Source organism: Gossypium hirsutum, chromosome A06 (assembly GCF_007990345.1).
Source record: "Gossypium hirsutum isolate 1008001.06 chromosome A06, Gossypium_hirsutum_v2.1, whole genome shotgun sequence".
NCBI lineage: Eukaryota > Viridiplantae > Streptophyta > Magnoliopsida > Malvales > Malvaceae > Gossypium > Gossypium hirsutum.
In genome coordinates, this window is record NC_053429.1 from 125242183 (window position 1) to 125262698 (window position 20516).

Sequence of the window (20516 nt, forward strand, 5' to 3'; positions counted from 1 at the left end):
TGTCCGAGAACCCGGTTGATGGTAAACCATCTGCAAATTCCATTTGAACATCATTATCTAAAAGATCTCTGTCATCCTCCTCCAGCATCAGCCTGGAATTACTTGTCCCTTTTCCGTTTCCCAATACAATATCCTTAAACAAAACATGACCTTTATCCATCGTTTAATCCATCATATCCCCTTCATCAGGTGAAAAAATCCTCCTTACATAGTACCTTCTTCGCTGCCCTTCCAATGCCGGCATTGGAGTTAGCTCAATCTACCGGATTATCACTCATTTTTTCCCTTCTTCCTTTCTAAAGTATATGCATCAACGAGTTTATAGCTCATAAAACTCAATGATACAAGTTCAATGATCAATAGGAAAAGGAATATGGAGGTATATATATATTTCCTTTTGACAAGCATGGTAATGTCATGAGTTTAAAACTAGTTATCAGAAAAACAAACAAATAAATATTATTGGGGTTGGGTCTACACAAAATGGATTACAGTAATAGTAATATTAATAATTAAAAAAAAAGAAAGAAAGAAAAGAGAATAGGAAAGGATATGAATGTTAAAGTTTCCTTGTCATGGGAAAATAGGTATATAGAAGGAGTGAGTTTACATAATATAAATATATGACATAATCCTAATTTGGATGGCCAGCTGGACTTCTGTTCCAAGACAAGTAGGACGGATCACCAAGTGGCCTGCACATCATAATTAAACAAAGTATTTAACACATAAAATACATCTTAAAGACATACGGCAAAATCTTAACCTTGCTTATTGAGTTAAAACTTTTCATCGTCAGCACGAAGCTCACCTTGGCTTGATAACATAAAGAAGTATGAAGCAGACTGCTAAAAACAAGCACAGCCCTCCTACAATAATGTATGCAATTCCCAGGAAATCATTTTTCCCACCTATCCAACTTGTGGTTGAAAGTACCAACTTCTTCTTCCCCGAAAAACTGTAGGTGTTGTAATTGTTCTGGATTACGACCTGTATTTTCTCATTCGCTTGGAGGTCTTGCTCTATCTTCCCATACAGTTTCCTGAATGTCGGCAGTGCCGCAGTCCGCATCCATACCATCAGATCCTCTTGTTTACTTAACTGCATCCACAACCAAAATTCATAATCTCAAACCAGAACATCACTTAAATATGCAAATATGACAAGCATGGTATACTTACAGGTACAGAGGAATTCAGTTTTGCACCTCCGATCAAGCCTCCACTCTGGAAATTTTTCGGATATACATTCGATCCGAATTTATGCTCTTTGTCACTCTTCCATGCTATGTCATGTTTATTTACTTCTATTGTCTTACTATTCACCGAAAACCCGTATGTGTCATTGAACAAACTCCATGCGACTAGACCACAGGGAACAATTGGACCATCCACCGTTTTGTCTTCAGGGCTACAATCTTTTGTGGATTTCTCATCTGACACGCTCCTCAATTGTTTATCACTCCGACTTTTTACATAACTGCAAATGTTTTTCCGCATTTAGAAAATATTTCGAAAGATGAAAACTAAAAATATTAAAAGGTTTTCAACATCAAGCTCCATAAAAGGAACTGCAAAAGATATTTTATACCTAAATCAGGTCCTTCTAAATCCAATAAAATGTAAACAATCATGAAACTTAAACATGGTATCAATAAACAAGTATAAATATAGAACATTTCTTTGAATAAGATTCCACGTACCGGCGATGGTTTTGGTAGTAGTTATCAAGCTGATAATAGATAAAAACAGGGCTTTTCATCAGCTTAGGAACCTGGAAAAGAGGAGGAATTATAAAGGAAAGGGTAAGTTAATACTCGTTAGCAGAATGGACATGTCAAGACGAAATGTCGAAGAACACGAAAAACAGATATAAGCTAGAAATCCCTTGAACATCATTAACAAACAAAACAAAAAAACAGAGAAAGCATTGGACTAACCGTCAAAGTCCTAACACAAGATTTGTTAATTGATGGATTTTGGATAAATTTAAGCTTATCATTGGAATAATCAGAAGGAACACAACTTTCATCATAACGATCGACGATTTCTACCACCTATATACAACAAAGCAACAAAAGAATTTTAAGTTAAACATGGATCAATAGCAACGAACAAAATAAAAGAATAAACTACCTTTTCTGAAGCAGACAATGAGACAAGTCCCAATGGGATGAAGATGATTCCTATGATGGTAAATGTTGCAATGACCTGAAAATACCCCCCCAAAAAAAAAAGCATTAAAATAAATGTGAGAAAAATCATAGCTTCCTCCTACCTAGGTAGATCCGAGTAAAAAGATAGAGCTAAAGTTTGAGACATAATGAATGTGTTCAAGTGCTTATGTCATCAAAGTTCCATACATACATACACACATACATGCATACATACATATATACATACATATACATATGTATATGTTCATACCAATCCAGGTGTAAGAATAGGTTTGCAAGCAGGAAGCTCTTGCTGCGTGAACCTAGAATCTGCAACCAAACAAAACAAATATGAGAATTTAACAAAAAGCCCAATCCTTGATTCCGAAAAAAAAAAAAACTACATAAAATCCTTAACCATTCACCAAGAACAAATTATCAAAAAATGGACACGAAACTATATACTCATCAAATTCCAACCAAAACCCAGAGTTTCTTTTTCCTTGTTGTTTTGACATTGGGTATTATGACCCACATTGCACCCATTAACAGATTGATGAAAAAGAAAAGAAATGATAATAAATAAAAAAAATCCAGCAAGGCAATGCGGTAGTGAGAGAGATGAAGAGGAAAGGGGGGACAGAAGGGAACATACATACGGGTTTTCTGGAATGCTTTTTGCTGGAAGATTTAGAAGTTGAACCACCACCAGCGGCGGAGCTCGTGGTGGCTCCGTTGGTATCCATATCGTATGAAATAGTTTGTTGTGGAAAAGTGGATTTTTTGGAATATTAGGGGGGTGGCCAAGGAAAGGGCAAGACTATAATAAAAGAAAATTTGATATTAAGAAAAAAAGAAAGTTGGTTAGGCAGCTTGGAGTGGTAGGAATGAATAGACAATTACAAAACGATTGGAAATGAGAGAGAATCGGATAGTCTTTAATGTAAACTTATAATAGACAACCTTAATACCTCTATCATATCATACCTGTCAATTGGATCGAAAATTGATTAAGATATTAGTCACAAAAAAGATATTTAATTGATTGATTTAAGAATTAATATGCACAAATTGAATTGAGTAAAAAACCGATTGAACTGAATTTTTACTTTTTAATATTTTTTTTATAAATTTTTAATGATCTATTTAATCAAGCTAGATAAACTGGTCCTAGCAATTGGATCGGTGATCCGATTGCCTAATCAATTCGGTCACCGACCCAATTCCAAAAATCTTGGTAAAATTATTTGATACTAAAAATTACAAGAGTAAAATAATAATTTTAAATTTCGAATTAAGATGGAGTGAAGTCTTAACATTTATTACGATTGTCACGCTTCATTAAATGCATTTATTTATTCAATTAATTGCACCATATATCTTCAAACTATGATTCTTATTTTATATTGGTTTTCTAACTTTAAAATACTCTAATTATATCTTTAAACTATAAAGGTTATATCAATTTGGTCCTTCAATTACTAAAATAGTTGATTTAACCATTAAATTACACATCATATCTTATGCGACATGATTTAAAATGAAAATTTTAAAGAAATATGAATACTGTAAAAATATATGTCGAAAAAATTCTTGATTTTGAGATTTTCGAAGATTTTACAAAAGTAATATCGTTATCTCTCTTTTTTTCAGATTTATTTTGTTTTTAGTTTTTATTTTTAAAAGTTAAGTGGCAACGTTTTACTTTTATTTAAATTCTTTATTTTAAATTATGTCATATAATATTTGATGTATCATTTAATGATTAAATTAATGTTTTAATAATGGAATGACCTAATTAATATAACATCAACAGTTTAAGCATGTAATTAAAATATTCTCAAGTATGAGGACCAATTCAAAGTGTAAGTCATAATTTGGAGATGTTTGGTGCAAAACTCCCCCATTTGGAGTGATAGTAGAATTTTTAATTTCGAAAATAAGTTTAAAAAATCACAATGTGTTTTTAATTCGTATTAAAAATAAAAATAAAAATAAATAAATGAGAGCTTTTTCCTTTTATAGTTGTGAAGTTAAAAAGGTGAATTTGTTGATTTTACCTTCAATTGTAACTGAACTAATAATAATAAAATAGGAGATGAACACAAAAGTTTGATTACATAATTCGAGAACTTCCTACTCAATGGACTTTGCCTAGAGAGTAATTTGATATAAATAAACTCATACAAAATATAATTTAAGTCCATTTCAGTTAGGGGTGTGCAAAATTAGGGTAAAACTGAAAAAATTCGATTAGCCGACTGAATTCAGTTAATCGGTCGGTTAGCCTAATTAATTCGGTTGGCGGTCAATGAATAATTTTTTGAGTTTTCAGTTAACGGTTAATTCAGTTCGAAACTGATCAGTTAACCGAATTTTTTTGGTTAACCAAAAAAATTAATAAATAAAATTATAATATATAAATAGCCTAGTATATTTACCCAAATCCAATCCAACATAAACCCAATCTAATATATATAAACCCAAGTACCCAACCCAACTCAATCATAAAAATTACAAATAATTTAATAAATAAAAATAAAAATCTAAAAGTAAAAGTAAAAGTAAAAGCAAAAGTAAAAATCTAAAACTAAAACACAGATACAGTATCACTCACCAAGCCACTAAGTTGCAACCTTACTCTTATATACAATCTAAATCACCCTTTCCACTAGGTTTTTTTTCCTTTTGAAAGTTTAATTGTAAACTAATTAGCAAGAACAATTTACTTGCAATGAATTTGTACTAAAATAAGTTGGTAACATGAACAAAACAAATGCACTCTAAATCTCGTCAATAAAAACGTATTTGGGTTTGCAAAAATATAATTACTGTGAATCTATATTCCCCTTAAATTCAGCTTGATAACATCTCCAATATAAAATAGAATAGGCAGTGATATTGATGTAATCTTCTAAGGAAAATAAATCTATTCAAATAAGAAAAAGCCTTTGTAACGTACTCTTTAAAAATCCTCAAACATATAATTGGTAAATATTAGTTTACCAAGTTCAAACTAAAACTAGGTTGCAATTAGAGTGACACATCTAGTGCATGTAACCCGCACTAACACTTTACATTTGACATTTTTAGACAAAAACATAATATACATTCAAGCAAGGGAATATGATTTTCAACTCGATAAAAATATTTGTTTGCACATAATTCATTGTATAGTTGTTAATTTTAAAACTTCTCAATCTCTCAACTTACATTGGATTTTAAAATTTATCGCTAAATCATAACTCTCACTTATAAATTACCTTATATCAAACTTATAAACTCATCAACATTAGACACCTAAATCAAATTATTCCCAACCAAGGTCAGAATTCCATTTTCCTTCATCTAGATATATGTATTAGTTTGTCAAGCTAACACATTTAAGAACATTAACTTAGCTCAAACAACTCTGCAATGGCTCAATTTAACACATGAATTGTTGCGGAAAGGATCGTTTCGAGAACTCCGATATGACTACAAGTAAATTGACCGGAACGAAAAATAAAGTGAACACAAGGATTTACGTGGTTCGGCTTTAATGCCTACGTCCACGGGCAGAGGCGAAAAGAAATTTCACTATAACAAGATGAAGATTACAAGTGTTTTACACTCAAGACACAACCCGAGAACCTCACAACTCTCAACCCCTATAGAAAACCCGAAAGCTAAAATCCTAGCTTTCAAAGAACAAGCTTTGCTCTCTCTTGGTTTGGGATGATTAATATGGCTAATGAACCTCTCTATTTATAAGAGAGTTCAAGGACATAATTGTCCAAAACTTTGGCAAAGATTTGTGGTTGAAAATGGACACCAACAACCATCCACTAATCCACTACCACCAACAACCCACTACCAACAACAACAATCCACTACCAATTTTAAGCCATTTCTTAACAAATCTCCACCTTGGCTTGAAATTTACCAAGCTGAACATCATAGTGAATTCCTCGAACTGGATCACCTCTTCCAAACGCCTCTCTGGCGCTAATCAATCCCGAATACCTATCAAGTCCAAGCAATGCTTGAACTTATATGCAGGGATCACCTTAGTTAACATATCTGCAGGATTCTTCTCGGTAGCAACCTTGCTGATAACAATGTCACCTTGCGTAACATGTTCCCGAACAAAATGATATCTGACATCAATGTGTTTGGTCCGTTCATGAAACATCTGATTTTTAGTCAGATGTATGGCACTCTGGCTATCGCAAAATACAACAGTGAAATCCTGTTGTAAACCCAAACTGCTTACTAGACCTTTCATCCACAATGCTTCTTTCACTGCTTCTGCTAACGCCATATATTCCGCCTCAGTCGTAGATAAGGCTACGGTAGACTGTAACACAGCTTTCCAACTAATGGCTCCTCCAGAATAAGTGAAAACATAACCCGTCAGAGATCTTCTTTTGTCCAGATCTCCAGCATAATCAGAGTCCACATAGCCCGTGACACTGCTAGTGCAGTCACTCTGATCATATACCAAGCATAAATCTGCAGAACCTCTCAAGTACCTGAGAATCCATTTCACGGCCTGCCAGTGTTCCTTGCCAGGACAACTCATGTATCTGCTGACCACACTAACTGCATGTGAAATGTCTGGACGAGTGCAAACCATTGCATACATCACGCTTCCAACTGCACTCGAGTATGGAATGTGAGACATTTGCTGCTTTTCTTCATCAGATTGTGGTGACAACTCTGCAGAGAGTTTGAAATGTGGTGCCAACGGAGTACTCACAGTTTTCGCTTTATCCATGCCGAAGCGTTGAAGAACCTTTTCAATGTAGTTCTTCTGCGACACACGAAGCTTGCCCGCCTTGCGATCTCTGTGAATATCCATGCCCAAAATTTTCTTGGCAGCACCCAGATCCTTCATCTCGAACTCACCACTCAACTGCGACTTTAACTTGTTGATTTCCGACATGTTTTTGGAAGCAATTAACATGTCATCAACATACAGCAACAAATAAATGTGCGAACCATCTGAGAGCTTCCGATGATAGACACAAGCATCATAGTCACATCTTGTGTAACCATGCTGAATCATGAAGCTATCAAACCGCTTGTACCACTGCCTTGGGGATTGTTTCAATCCATATAAAGACTTCTTTAATAGACAGACATGGTCTTCATTACCAGGAACTGTAAAACCCTCTGGTTGACGCATGTAGATTGTTTCCTCGAGCTCACCATGCAAGAACGCCGTTTTTACGTCAAGCTGCTCAAGTTCTAGATCAGACTTGGCCACCATGGCAAGTAATACACGAATGGAAGAATGCTTTACGACTGGGGAGAAAACTTCATTGTAGTCAATCCCCTCTTTCTGAGTGAAGCCTTTAGCAACCAATCGTGCCTTGAATCTAGTTGCTTCAACCCCTAGGATGCCTTCCTTTTTCTTGAAGACCCATTTGCAACCAACTATCTTCTGGTTACTTGGCGGCTTAACCAACTCCCAAGTATGGTTCTTGTGAAGAGATTCTATCTCCTCACTCATAGCAATTGCCCACTGTGCCGACTCATCACACGTGACAGCCTCATTATAACTGGAAGGTTCTATACCAATGGACTCCGCCACACTGAGCGCGAAAGACACCAGATTAGCGTAACGCGGATTTGGTTTGATTTGTCTCTTCGTTCTTCCAGTGGCAATGCTATATGGTTTTTCTTGAGGTGACTCATCTTCATCGGAATCTTGCACCTCAACTTGATCATCCTGGACTGAAGTACCTTCCGTAGGAATTGGAGCGTCCACCTGACACTCCACCTGCTTCTCAACACCGTGATCTCCCATTCTATCTGACTCCTCCTTTTCCCGGGAATTTGTGGTGGATCGAAGCATGGATGACTCATCAAAAGTCACATCTCTGCTGATGATGAACTTGGACGAAACCGGATCAGGACACCACAACCTGTATCCTTTCACCCCTTGGCCGTATCCAAGAAATATGCATTTCTTCGCCCTCGGTTTGAGTTTTCCCTCATTTACATGAGCATACGCAGGGCAGCCAAACACTCTTAAACCAGAGTAATCAGCAGGAGAACCAGACCATACTTCCTCAGGAGTCTTCAGCTCAATAGCTGTTGACGGAGATCTGTTAACCAAATAACAAGCAGTATTAACAGCTTCAGCCCAAAATTCTTCACCGAGCCCAGCATTTGATCGCATGCAACGAGCTCGCTCCAAGAGAGTTCTATTCATGCGTTCTGCAACTCCATTTTGTTGTGGTGTTCGACGAACAGTGCGGTGTCTCACTATTCCTTCATTTTTGCAGAACTCATTGAATTCACCTGAGCAAAACTCCAAGCCATTATCCGTCCGGAATCGCTTGATCTTCTTTCCTGTTTGATTTTCGATCAAAGCTTTAAATTGCTTGAAGTTGATGAGAACCTCATACTTGCTCTTCAGAAAATACACCCAAACCTTTCTCGAGTAATCATCGATAAAGGTAAGCAGATATCTGTAACCACCTTTAGAAATTGTCGGAGAAGGCCCCCAAAGGTCAGAATGGAAGTAATCCACTGTGCCTTTTGTCTTGTGAATCCCAGTGCTGAACTTTACCCGAGTCTGCTTACCGAAGACGCAGTGCTCACAGAAATTCAACTTTCCTGTACACTGCCCAGACAATAATCCTCGTTTGCTTAGCACCGATAAGCCTCTCTCGCTCATATGCCCGAGCCGCATATGCCATAACTTCGTGGTGTCAGAATCTAGATCATCTGATGATGACACTCCCGCAACACCTGTAACCGAGGAACCATCGAGGAAGTAAAGGCCCCGCTCCAAATTACCACGTATCACAGTCAAAGCACCCGAGAATACCTTGAGAACTCCACCTTCAGCAGAGTACCGAAAGCCTTTCTTGTCCAACGTACTCAAAGAGATCAAATTTTTCTTCATTTCTGGAATGTGCCGAACATCAGTTAGAGTTCTAACAATACCGTCAAACATCTTTATACGAACTGTGCCAATCCCCATGACTTGACATGCGTGGTCATTTCCCATTAGTACTGAACCAGAATGCTTCTCGTATGTTGAGAATGCATCTTTCGAAGTACTTATATGAAATGTAGCTCCCGTATCAAGAATCCATCTCCCACCAGCGTAAGAGTCGGATACTGCAAGAACGATCTCGGCATCACTTGAAGAATCTGCATCAGCTACATTCGCACGATCATTTTGTTGCTCCTGTGATTCTGATTTCTCCTTCCTTTTCGGACAATCTACCTTCATGTGCCCGTACTTCTTACAGTAGTAGCACTGTATTCTCTTCTTGGACTGCGATCTAGGATGGCTTTTACTTGAACTTCCACCCTTTGCCTTGGATCTTCCTCGAGCAACCAAGCCTTCGCCTTCATTGTTTTCGACCACCTTACCAGTGATTTTCTTCCTCAACTCACTGGAACTTAAGGCATTTTTCACCTCCTCTAGAGTCAGGTCATCACGACCGTACATCATTGTATCAACAAAATTCTCATACGAGGGAGGCAAAGAACACAAAACAATTATTGCTTGGTCCTCATCATCGATTTTGTTATCGATATTATTCAAATCCATGATAATGGAATTGAATTTATCCAGGTGCTGGGAAACAGGTGTACCTTCCTCCATCTTCAGGGCATAGAGTCTTTGCTTGAGGTAGAGCCGGTTCGTCAATGACTTCGTCATGTACTTGCTCTCTAACCGGAGCCACAAACCGGACGCGGTTTTCTCATCCGCTACTTCTCGTAGCACTTCATCTCCTAGACATAGCAGAATAGCACTATGTGCTCTTTCTAGCATGTCATCCTTTTGCTCTTCCGAAAGCGTGCTTGGTAATTTATCTTTACCAGACAATGCTTTTAGCAATCCTTGTTGAACCAGCACTGCCCGCATCTTGATGCGCCATAAACTGAAACTATTTTTCCCGGTAAATTTCTCGACATCATACTTAGTCGATGAAACACTTGTAGCCATAATTTGGAACCTTTGAATGAATGATAATATTTTCTTCCTGATGTGAAAGATCAGACAAAGCTGCAGTCACAGGGCAATTCAGAAAATATTATCACTCCTTCAACTACGCTCTGATACCAATTTGTTGCGTAAAGGATCGTTTCGAGAACTCCGATATGACTACAAGTAAATTGACCGGAACGAAAAATAAAGTGAACACAAGGATTTACGTGGTTCGGCTTTAATGCCTACGTCCACGGGCAGAGGCGAAAAGAAATTTCACTATAACAAGATGAAGATTACAAGTGTTTTACACTCAAGACACAACCCGAGAACCTCACAACTCTCAACCCCTATAGAAAACCCGAAAGCTAAAATCCTAGCTTTCAAAGAACAAGCTTTGCTCTCTCTTGGTTTGGGATGATTAATATGGCTAATGAACCTCTCTATTTATAAGAGAGTTCAAGGACATAATTGTCCAAAACTTTGGCAAAGATTTGTGGTTGAAAATGGACACCAACAACCATCCACTAATCCACTACCACCAACAACCCACTACCAACAACAACAATCCACTACCAATTTTAAGCCATTTCTTAACATGAATTACTTCACATCACCATCAAACTTCTAAATCAATTAAAACAAGAAATAAAACCGAATACAATTCAACAAAACTAAGCAATCTACTTTCAAATCCTTGAAGATTACTGGGCCAACTAAATAAGACCGCCATGTTTAAACTTTCTTCTTCTTCTTCTCCTCCTCCTCTTCAATTCTTTGATTCTCACATTGAAAGCATTGCTTTGATTTTTGTAAGCATGGAAGTATTTCCGGAGTAAGAACCAAATTGCCGTTTGAAAACCAAATGAGGAAAAATGAATAGAGATCAATTTCACCTTAACTCTGATTTAATGTGTAATTTGATACATAAATTTTGATTTGGTGCAATCATACACATGAAAGTTTGATTGTTGTTTAAATGTATACATGAAACTTTAATTTTGATTCAACTATACACATTTAAAGAGAAAATACATCAATTTTTTTTACATTAGATAAATATAATAATTTATGTATACAATATAAGCATAAAATAGTTTTATATTGATAATTGTAGTAGTGATTTTTTAAAAAAAAATGAATCAAATCAAAATTTCATGTATAAAATTGCATAAAATCAGAGTTCACGTATAGCATTATACATTTGATCAAAGTTCATATATAGTTTTGAGATTTACCCCATTTACAAACAAGAGATAAATGAAATTAAAAATGATTCACAATATGAAATATCTTTAAAGACTATATCTCGAGATCCATATGATAAATACAAGTAATAAACCTAAATACTTGAAGTTCATGAATCACAACTCAATAGTTTTAGTCAATTAAGCAAATTGATTCCCAACTGTGGTGGGACTGAGTGATCTCGTAGGTGACACTAGACTCACTATTTATTAATCACCATCACCATCATCATCATCACCTATGTAGTACTAGGTCTAGGTTTCTTCACTACTGGTGAAGAATCTAAGGGAAGACTAAGAACAATAATGTTGAAACTACATATAAACCCACAAAAACTAGGTAGGTTTATGACAACACAACAATACCATGTTCATATATAATAATATACCATACACGGTTTTAGTTAAGACTTTGAGAGGGTTTTGTTGATTAAGATGTATGATGATGGGATTGATTCATATATATGTGTACAAGTTGTTTACTTATCTAAAAAAAACATGTTGCATTTACAGATGTCATTACTGTATAAATATGACCAAAGGGTTCAATCAATTGAAAATTCTAAATATTTCTTTCAAGTATTCATTGTATGTCATATATATATACATATATTTGGTGAGGTGGACGTGAAAATTTGGCCTCCAAAATTGGAATTTTTAGTATAAAAACTTGGCATTATTGAAATTAAGTGGGACAAAGGGAAGTGAAACGTGTTATAGAATATATGGTTTGACTTATATGAAATGCAAAAGGTGAAATTGTTTTTTAAGATTAATTCTGACATTAGTATTTGTATTTTATAAAAGTTGTGAATTTAGTCTCTATACTTTAATATAGTCAATTTTAATTTTTGTATTTTTCAAAATATAAAATTTTAGTCTTCACTAAACGATAATGGTTAAATTCATTAAGATAAGCTTTGTTATTTTCAAAATTTAATGCGGCAAACATATTATCATATGTATAATGTCATGTTAGCTTGTTGTTTCTATATATTAATCACTAAAAATCTAATTAATGAATTAATGACTATCGTTTGTCCCAATATTGAAATTTTCAAAATTCGAAAATTATCGAGACTCAAAAACAATCCAAATGGAGAATTATTGACTAATTTTACAATTGTATGCATAACACATGACTAGTAATTAAAGTATAGGACGAAAATTTTAAAATTTAAAAAGTATAGGACTAAAATTGACGATTTTAAAAAGTATAGAGATTAAATTTGATCAAATTAAAGTATAAGAACTAAATTCACAATTTTTGTAAAATATAAGGCTTAATAGTAGAAGTTAACCTTTTCTATTTGAGATATGTTGACGAGTTCAGTACCTTCGAAAGAAATTTTTAAAAGTATCATCCATTAAGTAGTCTATCAATCTCTTAACAATGAAAAGTATTCTTGCTTAAGTGAATGTTTTATCTTCCGTCCTCTATTAAGAATTAACTTGCGACAAGAGATTGTTAGGTGAACTTGATTCACAAATCACCCTGCAAAACTCAAGAAAAAAAAATGGTAAATATAAAACGTGAAGTAAGTATGGAGCTCAGAAGTGAGACATTTGAAAATCATTGGCAGATAAGTTAGGGATTTGTTGGAAGTCGTCCAGAAACAACATAAGATTAGGACAGAGCATGTATTGTGGTAAGAAGATGAGCATTTTTGGTCCCACTTCTCAACTGCATGTGCGGTATCCATATGCACGGAATTTGAACATGTGCGTGTGGGGGCGCACACGCTTGTAACTATTCCAATTATAATAATGTTACATCCTACTTTTATAGATTAAATTATTCGTTTAAATTCAAATATTTTGATATTTTATTAAATTTATTTTAAGGTTTTTGTATTTAGAGTTTAATTGTATTTTACTTTATTTATTAGGAAAATGAGAAAATTATTTTTATATTTTAAATAAAAAATAAATTGATTATTTTGTTAAAATTTTTATCTATTTTTACAATTAAAAATTTGTTTTTGTACCTTAGAATAAGGTACACATCATGCCAGTTTTTAACTATAAAAATAGATTAAATTTTTAACAGAAAAGATCAATTTATTTAATTTTTAAGTGAGGGAAACAAAATGAGATTTGATTTCTAATATAAAGATTTCTATGATATTTTTACCAAAATTTCATTTAATTAGAAACGATTGATGTTTGAAATTGAAAATCAAAGAAATATATACAAGAAGCTGAGATGCTTATACAGAATCCAAATCCCTTTTTTTTTTTTCATTTTTTGCAAGGTTGTATTTACAAATTATAACATTCCAAATGCAAAGATTTAATTATAATATAAGCTCATAAAAATCATAGAATAAAACCCTATCTTTATATATATATGTATCAATTGGAATTTGTTGAAAACATTCTTCCCGAAATAGCAGCTGCCAGTGCTGCAGTGAAATTAGGGTCTTTAGTTAAAGAAGATGCCATATGTTCCACCAAATATTGCGTAGCTTCTGGTGAATCTAGTTTTGGCTTTGAGTTTCTAGCTTCATCACTTGACTTGATTGAATTGGTGAGGTCTAGAGTAATGGTTGGACCGGATGACTTAACTGGGGTCGAACCAACAGGGACCGAACCAAGGCGGCTCGAACCCGATGTTGCCTCGATTTGAGAAGGGGGAAGATGATTATGTTCACCTTCATATGTTGCAACTAGAACTGATTGATCATCAACACTTCTTTGCACCTGAAATCATCAATAAAATTAATTGGGGTCAAAAACAGATAATACTTTACAAGTTTGATAGGGATTGGATTTGGGTTGGGGTTTGGCTAGCTTACCTTCTTTTTAACAGGGCAACTTGGTGCAAAAGAACACTTGAAATAAGCTCTTGGACAGGGATTATCCCTGGTGACTTTTTGCCCATATTTCCTCCATTGATATCCATCCTTTACCACCTAAAAGAACAAAAAAAAAACCAAGATGAGCTATTGTACTTAGAATAATCATACAGTGACGTTTATCATATCAAGTGTATCTTATATTGATATATGATATTCTATTTTTAACAATAAAAATATATGTATAGAGATTAATCTATTTATTTTTTGAGTAGAGAGGTTAATTTTATGTGAAAACAAAACTTACAAGGCTGGTATCAGATAGTTCAGTCCTGACATAAGCTCTTGAAATTTTGGCTTTGATGATTTCTTCTCTAGGTTTCTTACATGATTCTTCTTCATCAGTTGAACTACTCTCTGAATTCCCAATGATATTCCCATTGTTGTTGTTGCTGGTTTCTGATTTTCTTTTCTTTGTAGGACTAAGTTCTTTCTCAGTATTCTTGTTCATCAAATCCACTAACTGGCTTTGCAATGCATTATAGCTCTCACACATTGCTTTTAACATCTCAGTTAGCTTCTTATTTTCTGCATTTACACGGTTCAGTTCCTCCATTAAAGCACCACTCTGCAAACATAAAAAGAAAAACCTTTATCAAATCATACCCATGGAGGGTTCCATAATATATACACACACATATATATTAGTAGCTAACTTACCTCTTCTTTGACTGAAAGTTTCCTTCCAAATACAATTAAGCTGTTGCTGGTATTGGGATGACTTACAGGAGTTTCAAGTTGAAGGGACTTTGTTGAAGAAGCATTAAGATCCAACGAATCAACCCATGAAGACGAAGAAGAATTCATAGCTTTTTTTTCAATCTTTAAGCAAAGATCCAGATCTAATATATTCATAAAAAAGCTGAAACTTTCCTGGAATTGACCAAGTATGAAGAAGAAGATTAAGAATCAAATGATGAATATATATAGAAAGAAAGAAGAAAGAGGTAAGGGAAACTTGGTGGAAATAGAGCAATAAAGGAAAGAGAAAGAGGGTCAGAGGAGGTTGGCATGTGCTTTTTGTAAAAAGGGATAAGAGTATTAACTAATAACCTTTGTTTATTTATATTAGAAGTGAGTAGTAATAGGGAGTATGTGCTTATATGCATAAAATAGGTTAAATTTTGTTATTAGTCCCTATATTATGTATACAATTTTGAATTTAGTTTTTGTACTTTAAATTGGTATTTTTAACCTTTTACTTTTCGGATTTTGAAATTTCAGTACTAACCAAATTTATTAAGCTCTGCAATTTTCAAAATCTTATATATATTTTTTATTTAGTCTTTTTTACATCAAGATTGAAATTTTAAAATTAGGGACTAAGAATGTTGAAATTAAGGGAAGATAGACTAAATCTATTTATTTTAAGATTAATTTATTTTAAAAAAAATTAATTAGGAATATTTTCTAAACTATTTATATAATATAAACAAAAGAAAATAGATGAGATGGAGTAATTCATTGTCGGTTAGGTTTGAAAAAGTGAACAAATTATAGGTTTTGTCGAAGCACACCATAAAAGTAATGAAACCTTGGGTGCTGTTTGGTTTATGTTTTTCATTACAGAAGTTCATTGTTGACCAATTTGTCTTTACAAAAAAAAAACATTAAAACGTAAATCTGTCTTTTTCTATTACTCTTTTTTTTTTTTGTTTTTTTGTAAATGTATTATTTATATCAATAATATTAATTAAATTGAATGGAAAGATGGGGTTTTGCTTTCCTGTCAAGTCTTAGAAACAAAAATGGAAATTTCCTACAAGTAGTCTACCATATATATTTTATGTATAATTATGGTAATGGTTTTTTATTTGTTTTGGGAACGATGAATAAAATGTTTATTTTATGTTTGAAATTCATCTGTACATTCATTTTATTTTGAAAAAGAAACGAGTCCGAAGGTTACTACATCAAAATTAACAAGAATCGAAAATTACAAGGTTATGGATATCATGAGAATCATCCATGTCAAAAGACAAAGTACAACCATTCAAAAGCGACCTATTACATAAGAAATCAGCAACTCTATTACGGTTACGATCCATCCAATTGACCCAGCTTTAGTAAACAACTCAATCAATTTCCTCGACTCCTTGATGCGAAAACCAAACACCTTAATGTCCTCCCGATGCTTGCAATACTAGCACACAATCCATTTCAAAAATGACTGTGTCGAGATTGAGAGACCTAGCAAACCTAAGGCCTTCAGAAAGAGCATCCAGCTCCGCCCATTCGGGGCTCATAAATTCATTTGTACATTCATGTGTCAGAGAGAAAGGGTGGAATTTTCTTTTCACATTCAAAACAATTTTTAATTATTGTTTGTATATATAATCCTTTTTAAAAAGTAAATTTGGATTTTTTTTTAAAAAGTAAAAATTTGAAATGTTTAAGATTTGAATTTCATTAAATTAATATCTCATTCACATACTAAAAGGTAATCGAAAAAAAGTGGCACGAGATTTTTTTCTCATAAATCTGGGTTGAGTTCAAATTTAGAAGTTATCAATATTAAAAAAGCATTACATGATTAAGATAAAAAGATTAAACTTAGATTACTTATTTTGAAGGGTAACATTAGAGGGGACAGGCAGGATCTTAACCCTCTTAAATTACTTGTTAAGTTTTTAGTTGTTAAGGTTGTTGGGATATATGAATTAATAAAGTAAGGAAATAGACTTTGCACATGAATTCCACATGATAGTATTAATAATTTATTTTATCTTAATTTGATCCTAGTTTTTGCTTTGCCTTAATTAATTAATGTTTTAGGTGATTTAGCAAAGAGAAAAAAAAACACAAATAAAAAATTAAAATAATGGTATTGTACCTATTGGTTATCTTATGATGATGTAAAGAGCTGAGTTCATATATACATTGAAGACTCATTCAATTCTATCATGTATAAAAAAATTGCATGTATCAAATTCTCAATAGATTTAGAATTTGAATATCCTTCAAAATAAAAATAAATTTCAATCTTAATTATCAAACTTATCCAAAAGCTGAAGTTGCAATCATATAATATGGCATGCTTTAGAAATAAAAGAGAGGATGAAATTGGAAAGGAGAGCAAATTTAATTGATTAGGATTCAGGAGCGAAGTTGGTAATTAAGCATGGTTGAGGATAAATCCAAAAATAATAGTCGCGTGTGTTTGAAAACTAATTTTCTTATTGACCCTTTCTGTCAAATCTAGAATGTAGGTTTGGGTATTGCTTATTGCTTATATATCAACCAATTTGGACTTTATCGTAGGTAATTATTCCTTTCACATTTTAGCAAGACGACAAAAATCACTTGAACAAAAAGTCACCCAATTAGGTCTCTTTCTATTCGCCATTTCATTTGTAATTTCGGTTAAAAGTGAATATACTTTTGTTGATAGTAGGTGGAGGGAGTGATTCTCATGTCGAGTGGTTGGAGTTGAACATGGTGTTTTGAGGTTGAAAGCTTCTTTCTAGTTCTACGTTAAGTTGCAATTCATCTTATTAATTAACAAAGTAAAAATATAAAATGTGCATAAAAGTTGATTACATAGTTTGGAAACCTCTTACGTTTGTGAAGGTCTTATCCGGAGAGTAATGCACCACTAATTGGCAGTATAAGATAGAGATTTAATTTCAACTAATTTACCATGTTGTAACCTCAATTCCTATATGTTAAATAGATCACTATCCCTATTAAGACTCCTCATTGAAGGCATAGTTACAAACTGAAAAAGAAAAAACATTTTATTTGCAACAATTTTGTACTAAAATGATTTCCTTACAATGAGTAAGTTAAGTGCTTTCAATCTCGTATATGAATAAGAAACAAACCATCTTTTTTTGATTTCTTGAGGTATTTACTGGAGGGAGCCCAGTAACAACCAGAGTTGGATTTGGACAGCGTGACTCTCAGTGACAATTTCCTCCTTTGGTATTTTTTATCAAAAAGTCAACAACATATTCAAGTAAGGTAATTATGATCTCAACACAACACTCTATTTTAATCCAATCCAAATATCTATGAAATCAACCATTAATGCAAAAAGAACATATATGTTAACAATAAATGTAACACCCCAAACCCGGCTTAGACGTTAAGGTCGAATCTGGAGAAATTACATTAGTTTGTTAAAAAACACCTAGAAGTTAAATTCTAGTTTTAGAAACCGAGATTTCTAAAAGCATTAACTTTTAGCAAAACACTTACATGTTATTTCGGAAATTACGCACAGAGCTTATTTATCTTACACAATAGCTCTTAACTTGATCTTGTTTGAAAACTTCTTATTTCAGTGAGTGTTTAGAAAATATGGCCAACATTCGTTAGAAGATGTTTATTCATTCGTACAAAAACACTTAAGAAATTACTTAATTTATAGCGAAAACTTTTTAAAGTTTGAAAATAGAAGTCCATTTTGTTAACTCGTGTGATTTTGTAGTTTCACGTTCGAAAATATCAATTACCGACAAATTAAACAAAAACAAAAACCAAAAACAAATTACAATCCCAAAAGTCCAAAATAGATAATTACGAAAATCACCATATTTTAATTGACTGAGAAAACAATCTGAGCTCCCGCACGTCGTCTGGTTCTAACTTAGAAGATTGCCTGGTCGTTTTTCGATGTAACTCCAACCACGAGACGTCCAGAACCCAAACGATCACAACAGTCCTCTGAAGTAGATTGATAAAAGCATCCTGAAATAGAAGTAACCACGAAGAACAAGGAGAACCTAGTCGATTATGAAAGTTTCAAGAAAAAGCAAGGCAAAAATCGACACCAAATTATTTTTTGTAACCAAAGGAAAATAGAAGAAAGAAATTAAAGAGAACTTATTGATTGCAAATAACGTGAGAAACAGACAGAAAAAGACAGAAAAAAATTTGGGGAAAGAAAATAGAGAAAACAAATGGTATTGGATAGTTGAGTGGGTGAGTAGATTGGGGAGAAAATCCTTCCCTACTAACTCCTATCCTTATCCACATCAAATCTTCTCGGAGTTTAAAACAAAAATAATTTTTCTCGGAGTTTAAAACAAAAATAATTTTCCACTTCACATATGCAGGGATTCAAACATAAGACCAAATGGTAAGCTGACACCTTACCATTAAACCAACAAACACATTTTAATATTAATTGAGTAAAAATAATATATAAATGAAGTGTTCAAAGGTAAGGGTTTAGGCAAAAATAGCAAAAATTAAAAGAAATGATTCAAACCCAAAACCTTACACACACAAGCACAACACCTATCCACCAAACCAAATTAACACACTTAATATAATTTCACAATCCAATTATTCTAACCTTATTTTTGGGACGTGATAATAAAAAACATAGAATCATAGCAAAAGTCAATAGCAACTTAAGTACAAGCTCGACCAAACCAAAAGAATAAGATCCAAAACTGGTAAGAATACCATCATCAGCAACACCCAAATCAAACTCAAAGCCTATAAGACTCCCATTAACTCCCTAACTCGACTTATTCTCCCTCTTTGTTGCACAAAAAGATACAAAGGCTTAAAAGATAACGAGCAAGAAAATTTGTATTATATCAGAGAACACAGGTATTTAGCCTACTCAAGAGCTTCATTTCGCTTTCTTTAAATGTTGAAGTTACATGTCAATATAAGCCAACTCTTCATCAAGATGTTCTATAAGCTTTCTATGCCATTCTCATGGAACCCACTTTTATGGATATTCCCCTCATTTACAATACCTTTCTCAGTCATGATCTTTATCCTTTTAGCATATGCTAGATTAAAGAATCTTGGCTTCCTTTGCTTAGGCTCTGGCCTAACAGCTTCAATAACTTCCTATAAGATTTCAAGTATTCTAACAACTTTCATCCTATTATTTCTTTTATTGGCTAAGGAGGGAGCACTTGGCCTTTTTGAACGATGCTTTGCAACATGTAGTACCAATTTAGCAAATTGCACATTTTCTCCATCATTAGAGTCATCATCAACATCAACTATGGTAGGAGTTTTCCTCTTTCTTTCAACTCTTTTCTTCTTTGGAACTTGGGAAAAGGTTCCTACCCTTTACCAACTTTTTTCCTTTTTAGCATGTTTTGATTTGATCTCTTTTGTAACAAATGCTTTGGTTCTTCTTCGAAATGCAAAGCCAGTTGCAATTGAGGTAGAAACTACCTCAAGCTCTTTAGGTTCATCATCATTACCTATAATTGGTTTTCTTTGGTCGTTTGTGCCAACAAAATTTTCAACAAATTTTTGGGCATTATGATCAATTTTAGAAGGACCTTTAGAAGGTTTTTATTGGGTGATAGTATTAATCAATTGCTTAAGCTAGGTATCTT

The 20516-nt window shown here is 33.7% G+C and overlaps 2 protein-coding genes across 2 annotated transcripts; both read right to left on the reverse strand.

Annotated features, from left to right (window-relative positions):
• Positions 1-439: 439 nt before the first annotated feature.
• LOC107934628 (ALA-interacting subunit 1) lies at positions 440-3079 on the reverse strand. Its single transcript, XM_016867103.2, has 8 exons — positions 2811-3079; positions 2427-2485; positions 2136-2210; positions 1940-2056; positions 1703-1773; positions 1182-1479; positions 812-1101; positions 440-695 (listed from the first exon to the last, which is right to left on the reverse strand). The coding sequence occupies exons 1-8, from the start codon at positions 2899-2901 to the stop codon at positions 635-637; spliced, it is 1062 nt and encodes a 353-aa protein (XP_016722592.1). The 5' UTR covers positions 2902-3079; the 3' UTR covers positions 440-634.
• A 10617-nt stretch (positions 3080-13696) lies between these two features.
• On the reverse strand, positions 13697-15010 carry LOC107934630 (probable WRKY transcription factor 40). Its single transcript, NM_001327382.1, has 4 exons — positions 14860-15010; positions 14447-14767; positions 14140-14256; positions 13697-14044 (listed from the first exon to the last, which is right to left on the reverse strand). The coding sequence occupies exons 1-4, from the start codon at positions 15004-15006 to the stop codon at positions 13697-13699; spliced, it is 933 nt and encodes a 310-aa protein (NP_001314311.1). The 5' UTR covers positions 15007-15010.
• Between the last annotated feature and the right edge of the window lie 5506 nt (positions 15011-20516).

Excerpts from the sequence above, each read along its gene's own strand:
- LOC107934630 (NM_001327382.1), bottom strand. The coding sequence starts at position 15,006 with ATGAATTCTTCTTCGTCTTCATGGGTTGATTCGTTGGATCTTAATGCT. Across the intron at positions 14,768-14,859 it reads AACTTTCAGTCAAAGAAGAG|AGTGGTGCTTTAATGGAGGA; the intron begins GTAAGTTAGCTA and ends TTATGTTTGCAG. Across the intron at positions 14,257-14,446 it reads AACTATCTGATACCAGCCTT|GTGGTAAAGGATGGATATCA; the intron begins GTAAGTTTTGTT and ends TTGTTCTTTTAG.
- LOC107934628 (XM_016867103.2), bottom strand. The coding sequence starts at position 2,901 with ATGGATACCAACGGAGCCACCACGAGCTCCGCCGCTGGTGGTGGTTCA. Across the intron at positions 2,486-2,810 it reads GCATTCCAGAAAACCCGTAT|ATTCTAGGTTCACGCAGCAA; the intron begins GTATGTTCCCTT and ends GTTTGGTTGCAG. Across the intron at positions 1,480-1,702 it reads TACTACCAAAACCATCGCCG|TTATGTAAAAAGTCGGAGTG; the intron begins GTACGTGGAATC and ends AAACATTTGCAG.